At 36.2% G+C, this 12,683-nt stretch overlaps 1 protein-coding gene across 1 annotated transcript; it reads left to right on the forward strand.

The window, feature by feature from the left end:
- The first annotated feature begins 8,581 nt into the window (after positions 1 to 8,581).
- LOC136800071 (uncharacterized) lies at positions 8,582 to 10,506 on the forward strand. Its single transcript, XM_067056681.1, has 3 exons — positions 8,582 to 8,813; positions 9,180 to 9,316; positions 9,934 to 10,506. The coding sequence occupies exons 1-3, from the start codon at positions 8,654 to 8,656 to the stop codon at positions 10,114 to 10,116; spliced, it is 480 nt and encodes a 159-aa protein (XP_066912782.1). The 5' UTR covers positions 8,582 to 8,653; the 3' UTR covers positions 10,117 to 10,506.
- Positions 10,507 to 12,683: the final 2,177 nt, after the last annotated feature.

The following is a 12,683-nucleotide window of genomic DNA, read 5'->3' on the forward strand; positions in this document are numbered from 1 at the left end:
ATTGGTGTCTTGTTACATCAGTTCATTCACATGCCATTTCTTGTGAAAATAAACACCAGATTGTATTTCGAGAGGAGTGGGGAGAAAAGGGTATCAAGATGTCATTTTCCTCAAAGATTCTTAATCCGATTATTGCTCTGACTCGCATTTTCCAGACACAAATGAAATCAGAGAAATGCTCTTTGTAAACTTGGTATCCCCACTAAATTGCACCTGAAAGGCATAAATATTATGAGATCGATTTAAGAAAGTGAAAGTATTATTGAGCAATCAGACAATTATAAGTAAAATTTTCCGTAGTTTCTTAATCTTGGATGAGTTCTAGTCAAAACACGGCAACATTTAGAAAAAAAGGAATTTATTTTGTGAAACTTCTTGAAAAATTTAGTGAAAAAAAAGACCATGAACCCATTCTAAAAAATCTCTAAACTTTCTCAAGCTTTAAAATTATTCCTAATTTCTCCATTTTGATGACTTTTTTTTTGAAGGGTACGTTTTTGCAACCATTCTTTCTGAACAATATTTTATATTTTATAACGCGTGTTATCAGCCAAAATTTCAAACCAGCCAATATCCTATCAATCAATAATACAAAATTATCAGAAATAAGACCTTTAGCTTTACAAATACCATAAAATACCATAAAATTCTAGGAAGCTTTCAAACAAGGAAAAAGACAAGGTCCTTTCTAAATAAACACTCAAATATTTAAAAATGTGAAATTTTAATACCATCAAAATCATATTTATTTTCAAACGATTTTCTCGGAACTGCAGACAGTCAAAATTTGTTTCAAGAAAGCCCTTCATAAAAGTTAGCACCCTAATGCCACCTCAATTTTTAGCTATCGCTAATTTTCATTTTAGATCTAAAAATCATAGCTGTACCAATATATTGTATTTTGTTAAAAGTCTCATGATTCAAAAAGATGTACATTTTGTAACGTTTATTCGTGAGTAAACTTTCAAAGCGGGAAACTTCAAAAATCATAACAACAAAATAATATCAATTCAAGTTTTTAAAGAAATTTTATAACATTGACAAAAGAGCATGTCAAATAGTTTATAAGATTAAAAACACTAAACCTTTACAAGGATAACCTTTCTCAAGTATAACCTTTTCTTGAAAAACAGATTATTTACGTAGAAGGCTGGCGAGGTATTGTGGTGTACACCCATGAAAAAACAAAATAATTTCTCTCGTTTCTTTCGCCACCAAATGTCTTTGCCGCAAACGGGAAATTGAAGTTGAATAAGCAGAAATATCGGCAAAATACTCAATTCCAGCACACTCAAAATCACCGCACGGAAATTAATTCTGTTCCATATCAGCGTGGTTTAAGATCAAAACAGTCAGTTGCATTATTTGAACATCAAAACGCAGCATCCTTCATAACTAAGCAGTTGTAGAAGAAAAAATTATACTTTAATTTGCAGTAGTGAAATCTGTATTTAACTGTCTAAATTTTATTTCAAATTTTCAAACTCCTCAACCTCGTTTCCCTGCGCTATTATCTGCTTTTTTATGCTTACTGATAGCGTCAGAAAGTACCCTGACATTCTCTGGCGTCCATCAGTAACGTTAGTAAAGCCTAGAATACAAAGGGGATGATTTCTAACCCTGTAGTTACTAACATGTACATCCCTGTCTCACAGCCCCGGTGGAACTATTTTCTTCAACTGGGGATAGAAATTCCTATTGAAATCCCAATGGGGATAGAGATTCTATTGTCCAAGTTAAAAAAATCCAGTGGGGATAGTTTTAAAGTGCAATTTTTGAATTTTTGAATTTCGAATTGGGATGAAATCAAAATCAATAACTCAACGGGGCTGAAGTTATTGGGTATTTTTCCAACGTGGATAAAATTCTTGCCAAATCTTCCAGTAGATGGGTCCAAGCGGGTCTGTGACACAGGGGTGTACTAGTAAAAATAGACAGCTAAAAATTAAAACGATTACATAAGATAATGTTGACGCTTCGGGTTTTTCTTAAAATATTATAATCTTAAAATGCTTCAATAATGGCTAAAAACTGTTTGTAACTTCATCTCACTACACCGAATTTAAAATAGTTCTTGCCGAGTCATGAAAAAATCCAGAAAAAAAATCACATATCATAGATTTTTTTGTAAACTAAGAATTAAAAGAGGCTTGGATTTCAAACTGTAGTGTACCTTTATCTTTATATGAAAAATATGGCCGTCAAGAAAATATTTTCATAAGCTGATAAACTTTATTACAGACATAACGGCTTTACGGTCTTAGCAGGATTTTCTCAAAATAATATAGCATGACCTTTATTTCTTAACAAGAAACAAAAAACTCTCCATCTGCTCTTAGTTGTGGTCTGCAGAGATTCAGAATTTGTTCGTTCTTGAAATCCCCCGATTCTGTGGCCAAAAGTTTATTACTGTACATCCTTGTGTCCCAATTGTTACTATGAAAAAGAGACATAGGGATGTGGTAGTGACATCCAATTTCAAGAGGAAACTATACACCCCCAAAACTTTGTCCCATTGACAAATTATGCACCCATCATGTATCCATTCTCCAAAAAGAACTTTACACCCCAAAAATTCCTCCCATTGACAATTTATACACCCATCTATCTATCCCACAAACTTTATATCGATAATTAAACACCCTTGTATCTATTGATTGAACTGAACACCCAATTTCCTCCATTTGACAAATTATAAACACCCTTGTATCTTATTATACACCATGTATGTTATCCCAAGAGAAACGTTACTTCCCCAAAATTCTCTCCCATTGACTGGATGATGGATGTTGGATTGGAACATGGAATTATTATAGACACTGGAAAAACAACGAGCGTAATTTTGCCAATTTCTCATGTACAAGCCTTGTCCGCAGTAATGACATTATTGTTCACCCTCCTTCCGCCATTAAATGATTTTTCGTAGCATTTTAATTGCACTTCTCATCAAAATACACTTATCCAATTCCCAAATGAGACTTTAAGTTCTCCTCCGAGATTCAAACTCATCAATTACCAATTATACGTCGTTATGATGTTTTAAATTTCGAGAAAGATGCAAAAACATGCGCTAGATTCAACCCGTCATCTGAAATGCGGAGCAAATTTAAGGAGCAAATTTGACTCTAGATTTCGGCTTAAAACGTAATGCTTCATCCCCACACAATTTAGAAAAAAAGACTAAAACATTATGAGAGCTCCATTAAATCTCAAAAATCCTCAAAAAACAACATTTTTGACTATTTAAACGGAAATCTCATTCATATCCATCATAATGAAGAGAATTCTTCGGAGCAGTCGAACAGTCACACCTTCACCATTGCAATCACCATCATCATTGGAAGAATTGAGTGCAAGCTCACAAGATCTGGAGACTTGTACACCATCACGATGTATCACCGACAGGAAAAAAGATCGACTCAAATGCACCGAGTGCGAGAGAAGTGTTCACTATTCGTGTTCTGAACTTCCTCCATACTACATCCAGCTGATTGTTGGAAAGACGAAAGGAATAAAGTTCATTTGCGTGAACTGCGTGACTATGACCAAGAATATTGGTGCATATACTTCCCCAAACCAAAAGGTGAAATCTCTGCAGAGGGACGTGGCAAATTGTGAAAACATTATCAAGGTCAAAGCTGAGAAAGAAGCAGAGCTTCTGAAGAAGTTCAAAGCAGACAAAATTGCGGCCGATGCCAGAGAAAAAGAACTCGCTGACCTCAAAAAGAAACTGGACAACAATCCAGCACTCCACACTTTGGAATACGTTGAACAAAAGATTGAAATCAACATGGAGAAATTCAAGCACAGCATGCAAGAACTTATCAAAACAGAAATGAAGACATTGTCGGAAAAGTCTTACGCTGACGCTACAAAGACCTCTGAGGTATCTGCCAAGCAAACAACTATCAGAGAAGCTATTAGGGATGCATGGCGTGTAGAAGAAGCAGAAGAAAATGACAAAATCAAAAGATCTCGCAACGTCGTCATCCATGGCTTAGCAGAACAAGAACAAGAAGATGACAGTTCATGGGCCGAAGGTCTTGTTAAAGACACTCACACACTCGCTACTATCAAACGTGTCAGTCGCCTCGGAAAACCATCCCAGGAAAAGAAGCGCCCTTTATTAATCTGTCTATCTAGCGAAAAGGAAAAATTTTCACTTCTCGGAAACCTTCCTTCTCTCAAGGGCATCCAAAAATACAAGACAACGAGTATAACTGAAGATCTAACACCAGATGAAAGAAAGAACGTAAGGGAACTATCGTTCAAAGCTAAAACTAGAAATGAGAATGATAACTCTGATATCTATAAATGGAGAGTTTCGAGGGACTCAAAAAACGGATTCGACATCATCAAGGTCAAAATCAGATCCCAAACAAAGAAGACAGACACGAAGTATGTAGTATTCGCCAAGAATCTTACTCAAACGAAAACAATCGGAGAACAATAATTCAAGAAAACCATAACGTAAATCAAGTAGATGATGTTGAAATAAAGATCAACGAAATCAGGATCTTTTATTGCAACGCCGACACGCTAACACCTGAGAAGAAGCTACAACTGGTGCTTGATGTAGAGAAACATCATCCCCACATCATTGCGATATGTGAGGTGAAACCAAAGCACGGTGGACTGCGAGAGCTACACGAACACGAGCTTAAACATTATAAATGTGTCAGTCATACGAACATGACCACTGGCATCGGTCGCGGGATAATTATTCTTGCTCATTCATCGATCAAACATTTGGTCACCGATGTCAACCAATCAATGAACCAAGTCAATTTCAATGAAGTATCCACAATCGAAATTCGTCTATCCGGAAACGATCTCCTGGTCTTCTCCTGTATCTATCGCTCCCCTACGAACAATGACACGTCAGCTGAAAATAACAACAAGTTGAATCATCTGATCAAAGATATCGCATCAAACAACAAATACTCTCATAAATGCTTTGTCGGGGACTTTAACTTCCCAACAATCAATTGGAAAAATTGGACGACGCCACATCTCGAGGAAAGTAAAGAAGAAAAATTTCTTGATGCCCTTCGCGACTCCTTTCTCCACCAAAGTGTAGAAGAACCAACCAGGTGCCGTGGGACTGACGACCCATCTTTAGTCGATCTCATTCTAACAGGTGAAGCTAACCAAGCTCTATGTCTAGAGTATCTCAGTCCTTTGTGTTTAAGCGATCATAGTTGCTTGACCTTCACTATCAAATGTGATGCTGTATTGAAACCTAAATCAGAAAGATACAAGTACGAGGACGCAGACTTTGAAGCAATGAAACAAGATCTCAACTCTGATGATTGGTACAAGCAATTCCCGGAGATGGCTGATTCTAAGTCAACCGAGGAGCTTTGGCAGCTTTTCCGAAAGAAGATTTTGGATATACGAAACCGTTTTGTACCCATAAAGATCATCGGTGGTCAAAACTGGAAGAAGAAAGGTAAAATACCTATTGGAGTTCAACTTCGGAAAGAAATAGCAGAGAAGAGACGCCTCCATCGGAAATGGATGAAATCATCGCCCGAAGAAAAAGAATACAATCGAGCAAAATACACCCCTGTAAGAAACAGAGTGAGCAAATTGATGAGACAAGCTCACAGGAACTACGAACAAAGAATTTGTGATAACGCAAAGACCAAACCGAAGATCTTCTGGTCACATGTGCGTAACAAGATGAAATCTTCTAGTACAGTTTCATCACTACTTGAATCACCAAATGTCAAAACCTCGTTAAAGCATGAAGATCACGAAAAAGTTAATATACTTCAACGACAGTTCTGCAGTGTATTCACAAAAGAAGCAGTAGGTGAGCTTCCTGCATTTGAAAAGAGAACTGATTCATCCATCAGAGATATTCATATCTCTGAGGAGATGGTACAGAATCGATTGAAAGAGCTCAACCATAATAAGTCATTCGGTCCAGACGAAATACACCCTAGGATACTAGCGGAATTATCTGACTATCTGTCTCTACCCTTGGCTGTAATCATGAACAAATCTTTAGTTGAAGGCTCATTACCACAAGATTGGAAGGTGGCACATGTCACACCTATTTACAAAAACAAGGGACCTCAGAATTTGGCAGTCAATTATCGACCTGTTAGTTTGACATCAGTGTGCAAATTAATGGAATCAATACTGAGGAAACATATCATGAAGCACCTTTCTGATCATAATCTTTTATCGAACAAACAATATGGCTTCATTAACAACCGTTCAACCGTGACACAGCTTTTGTACTATCTGGATAAATGTTACGAGAGCATCTCTAAAGGAAACGTTGTTGATAGTGTCTACTTCGATTTTGCGAAGGCTTTCGACACTGTACCCCACCGTCGACTATGCAAGAAACTATCAGCATATGGCATCAACGGTTCAATCTTAAAATGGATAACGTCATTTCTAACAGGTCGAACTCAATCAGTAAAAGTGAACCAGTCCTTCTCGACTACAGACCCTGTAGTGAGTGGTATTCCACAGGGTAGTGTACTGGGACCAATGCTGTTCGTGCTATACATCAATGATCTTCCTGAAAAGGTCATCTCATTGATCCTACTGTTTGCTGATGATACCAAAATCTTCAAAGAAGTCAACTGCATCGAAGACTCTGTTTCCCTTCAGAATGATATAGACACACTTGTAGAATGGTCGAAAGACTGGCTATTACTATTCCATCCTGAAAAGTGTCACGTTCTGACGCTAGGAAAGTTTGGAAACATCAAACATGCTCATCCATATTCCCTAGATGGACGCCAATTGGAACACGTCTTTGAAGAAAAAGATCTTGGAATTCTCATTGACTCAGAACTTACATTTGAAGAACACATTGCAAAGCAAGTCAAAAAAGCAAACGCGATACTTGGCATAATCAATCGAGGATTTGTAAATATGAGTACAAGTACATTTAAAACATTGTATTGTGCGTTTGTTCGCCCGCATCTGGAGTACGCTCAGTCAGTATGGTCTCCGTTTCTACGTAAACACGTAAATCTGATTGAAGGAGTACAAAGACGGGCAACAAAACTTGTTCAAAATGTCGTGATATGTCTTATGAAGAACGATTGCGTGAATTAGATCTTCCTACGCTCGAGTTTAGAAGACACTTTTGTGACATGGTCCAACTTTACAAGCACATCAACTATTACGAAAAAGATACCATCCCAAACAAGATAGCCCGTCGAACGCGACCAAACAGAAGGCACAACTTTGAGATGATTCCAAACTTTGGAAGCGATGGACTCCGTGGTGTACAAACGAATTCCTTCTTTTATCGAACTATACCAACCTGGAATAAATTGCCAAAAGATGTCGCTGAGGCAAAGACAGTCAAAGTCTTCAAAGAAAGACTCAACACTGCATGGAGTAAACACCCGAAAAGATTTAACACAAGACAATTGTAAAATACGTATAATCACGATCAGTTCCAGAGGCCCTCGTGCGCCTAGAACTTTGTTACATTATAATAATAATAATAATTAAATAACGATTTTGAAAGTTTTGTTATATATCCATTTCTTATTCAAATTAACTAGACCTCTTTCTGAGAACGAAATTTTATATTATGCATCATCACTTTGGACAGATAAGATGTTTACAAAAAAACAGCTGATACAATCAATTTGTTTGCTTCCCTCAAATCTTGGTCTGGTCGCTACTCTGACTCATTATTTCTTATAGAAAACACTTGTTATATTTCAACGAGCTTAGATAATTCTGATTGCGTTTAATTCCACCTGAATAGGACCAAAAATCTATCCAGTCAAACCTCTCTAATTCGAACCTCTTTTATTAGAATCTCTCTCTAATTCGAACTACACTATTGACCCCCTAAGCTATAAAGTAGTGTAAAATACTCTCTAACTTGAATAAAAATTTTGGTCCTTTGAAGATCGAATTAGAGAGAGAGTCAATAACTGTACTCATAAATCAAGGTGTGGTGAATTTCATGAAAGGTCTTTTTTCCTAATATTAGCTCTATTTCCTAATTGTTCCACTTTAAAGAACGTATATATAACTGTAGAGGACAATTATAATCACAGTACTTCATATGTTACTATGGAGTTTTGAAGAATATTGAAGTGTTCGCTTCTAAAATTCTTTTAGAATATGATTTAAAAAAATAACAAAATATCGACATTTGATATTTACAGGCATCAGCAAATGACTACAAAAATAATAAACAAGGGTTGGAGTTGCGTGTTTACTATTTTTTCAGCGTGTGTTTTCACACGGTAGTTTTTTAGATAGGCTGAACTCCCTAATGGCATTTAATGAGAGTTTGACAGTTAAACATGCGTAGAAAAGTGGCTAAATTTAAGCCATTTTTTGGCAAAGGGTTCAAGTTTTAATTCACATTTATTTTCCAGTGGGAATAAGTTTTGAGATTATTTTCTTCAAATTGATGAAATCCAAAGCTATATGACTTTTCTTAATTTTTTTTACAGTTGTGGATAGAAAATGGTAGCTGGTATTTGTAAAAAACTGATTCGAATGTAAATTAGAACTAAAACCTTTTAGTCCCTCAGCTGGAAAAATCATTTATAATACTTCTCTGTCATTTCAATTATTCTCTTATTCGAAAAAAAGAAACACTTTGAAGATCGAGTTAGAGAAAGTCAACTGTATATCTAAAACATCCATCATGGGGAAAATACACAACAATGAAATAACCATTGTCAACCAGACAGGATATCAAATGGAGTTTTTTGGGGAATGGTTTGATTCTGGTCGTGTTGCTGATGGCAATTGTTGGCCACATACTATCGGGAACGGTGAAAAAGCGACAATACTCTGCTATGAACGTAAAATATGTTTTATTTTATCATTTATTATTTGTGCCCTTTAACAAAGTACTTTTTGTGAAGTTTATTTCTAAACCCTTCTCACAGGATTTTTTGGACTCGATGGAGATTGATATTCCAAGGGAATTAATTAATGCTGAGGATTTGAATTCCATTGTTTTAAGTAAGAAAATTCAGTGGGAATGAATAAAGTCGCTTGTCGGAGGTCCGTTCAATACTCCTAGCACTTCCTTTGGGGTGATACTCGATCTAAATAAGTCTGATTTCATCAACCCAGTGATATTCATATTGTAAGTTTATTGGCTTGGATCACGAGATTTACGTTTGATACATCATCTATACTCTACCGTTCCTATTTCATTGTAGGTGATTGGGCATGGGCGGGATGCTCAGGTTACGTCCAGTACAGATTGTGCGGGGATAGGACAAAGATTTTAACTATTGGATTTTCAAACCCCTCTGTCGGAAACAATAAAGTAGGGGTCGGTTTCACTGGCAAACAGGTAAGATATCCAATATCCATCTCTAAAATTTTATGGACTTTATGGACATTTTGAACTTTGGATGGTTAGCACATTTGATGTTTTCTGTCGATCCTTTTTCAGTTCAATTTTTAATTATCTTACAAAAGTGAAAGCATGTGAAAGTATCTAGAAGTGTCTGTCAATAAAAACCTCTTAGAGCAGGTGGAGAAAGATATATCATACATAGGAAAATATCACCACATAGATATAAATGAATATAACACCCCTGTCTCACAGCTCCGGCGGAACTTTTTTCCTCAGTGGGGATAAAAATCCAAACCCTAATAGGGGTAAAAATTATATCGTTCCAAAGTTAAAAAATCCAGTGGGATGGTTTTGGAACATTGAATTTAGAGCATGGATGAAGCCAAAGTGAATTTCCCATTGGGGCTGAAATTCCAGTGTATTTTCCTACCGGGGACAAAATCTTTGCCAAATTTTCCAATGGGGCTGTGGTCCCAGCGGGTTTGTGACACAGGGGTCTAGTATATTCCTCTACTGTCACCTTAAGAAAAACAAGGTATTTGGGCAAGTAACATTTTGTGTAGATTTTGTTCAAACTGTTTAATATTATTCCTTCAATCTATCGTTGACAGGTGTGGGACAATATGACGAGTAACAATTACCGCCAACATCAATTCTCTCAATCTGGATTTTCAGCTGTTTTCCATTGCACTGGTGGTGAAACAAACGTCTGCAGAGTTGAATTGGGTAGTGATCACCCATCTATAACGGCTGCTATCTCATTACATTCTTCTTCTTTGATATGCATACCTTAAAATTTGTATGATGACGATATCAATTGAGTGATCAGAGCTAATCAGCAACTTTTGCATTTTTTTCTTGTTAAGACTTATCAGCACCATACGCAGTACCATAGCTGGCTAAACCGAAAGACATGATATCCTACATATCTTACGGGCGTACGTTAAATCATGGAATTATTATAGACACTGGAAAAACAACGAGCTGAATTTTGCCAATTTCTCATGTACAAGCCTTGTCCGCAGTAATGACATTATTGTTCACCCTCCTTCCGCTATTAAATGATTTTTCGTAGCATTTTAATTGCACTTCTCATCAAAATACACTTATCCAATTCCCAAATGAGACTTTAAGTTCTCCTCCGAGATTCAAACTCATCTAGTTAATTACCAATTATACGTCGTTATGATGTTTTAAATTTCGAGAAAGATGCAAAAACATGCTATGTATAAGGAATTGAATTTTGACACCAGAAATTTTTAAATTTCAACCTCAAAAAAGCCACCGTGCCAGCACGTGCCACAAAAAGATTTTCATACCACAGTGTAGCTATGAGACTCACGTCTAATATATATCAATCGCAGCTCTTCTCGGAGAAATATTGGAAAGATATTCCCAATTCAAAATTTCGTGTTATTATAAGCATTTTGTTTGATTTTACTCGTCTGATGATGTTTTTCTCAAATCAGATTTCATAAATGTATTTGCTTGGTATTCTAGAATTTACTCTCAAACTTTTAGCCAGCAAAAGTACGATCAGAAAAAGTTAGAGAACTTTTTAGAATTAAGAGTATTAATCACTTTTCAAAATCAGAGTCCTTCGAGCCGCCATGACAGTTGTCCTTTGCGGACAAAGCCTGTACATCGATTGTTTGCTGAAACAATGGAAATACAAAACTTCGCTCTCCACCGTTTCATTCTATGTTTATCCAGAGTCTCTATAATAAATCCATGGTTAAATCAATCAGGACTTTGTGGTTCTAAAATGCTGTTCTTAAATTTTTTATTTATTCATATTATCTTTCAAAAGTTCAAATTGGTGTTTTTGTTTATCATAATCATTGTTTCTAAAGAGAAAGTGAGAATCTCAGGAAAGACCGGTTTTTATCGTTTTATATCTTAAAGTATTTTTATCAAATTATTTTTGTATTTAACGAGAGGGATAACCGTATTCGCGTATCAGAAAAAATAAGTTCTTTAAAAACTTGATGAATGTATCCATATATTTGGTGAATGATTTTGATTCTTGATATCACGGAAATTTTCATAGGAGCCTTTATACCTTTAAAATACGAATAATGCCCTGGTATTCAAATCAAGGACAATCCTTGGTTATCCTTTGGACAAATCCAGTACAAAACAAAGTACACCTTTGGAGCCAAAACCCCTGGATATCAGGGATAAATTGGAACGTACTGGAATAGTACTTGATTAAGAAAACTCTGTCCAAAGTTGTTCTTGATTGTACTTAGCTTAGATTTTACAGGATTGGGCTGCTCTAGAGATTGACCATAGTTTAAACCTAATTTTTTTTCATTACTCTTAAAAATCTAGGGATAATCAAGTACACCATGGTTGTCCATAGTGTACTTAGTTTTGTCCTTGATTTGAATACCAGGATGGGAGGAGTAGGAAAGCTGAAACAAATACCAGAAATACTGCTCGGATTGAAGTTTATCATCAGTTTTTTGCTATAGTGTCGTCAGTATTCCTCGTCGTCGTTGTTTGTCCTTACCATGATCACACATTATTACTACTAGTTTGTCTCTTATGACGTTTTTTATTAGGATAAAATCCTGAAGTTTTCTATTGTAGACGTTTTTAAAAACCCAGCTAAAAACAACATTATCTATTGATTTGGACAATCACATTTCGGATAATAATGTAGGGGTCAATCCTTAGGAACCAAGACCCAAGAGGGGTCCTAGGGACATATAGATCCTATACATCCTTATCAGATCCTTACATCATATTTAGGATTCAATTATAACCAGCCAAGACATCTCATTTGATCCGGCACAAGAGGAGTCAAGCTTGGTCGTTCATAACAATATGCCTACATTTGTGTCAAGTGTTCCTGGCATGGTGCAGTGCAAGCGTCATTTGTGAAATACTGATCATGTCAGAACATACCTGAAAAACTGCGCACTGAATCCGGTGGTCTGATTTCAAGTTACCCCAGGCTGCTTAGCATCCTCTAACGAATTCGCGCTTCTTTCTTTTTTCTCCTATACTACCTGCGGTTTTGTAGAGGTCTGTGATTCAGACTAAAGTTTTCCAGTCATTTGAGGGGTACATTAGCCCCGTTGGGAACACACAATTCTTTCTCTTTGTGTCAGTCTAAGACTCAGAAAGTATGAGAGCATTCTAAACATAAAAGAGAGGAATCTTAACTACGTAATGTACATAGCTTATTTTTCTCCTTCTTTCCACAAAAATTCACAAATACGATGTCAAGACTGCGGTGATGACAAATTATTTCATCTTATACGGTTTTCTCTTGTGTTGATAATATATGTTCCAATGACGTGTGTGTGACGTTAAGCTGAATATCTTTAAGTACGACAAAAGCTTATCTATA

Source organism: Clytia hemisphaerica, unplaced genomic scaffold, assembly GCF_902728285.1.
Source record: "Clytia hemisphaerica strain Z4C2 unplaced genomic scaffold, Clytia hemisphaerica genome assembly, whole genome shotgun sequence".
NCBI lineage: Eukaryota > Metazoa > Cnidaria > Hydrozoa > Leptothecata > Clytiidae > Clytia > Clytia hemisphaerica.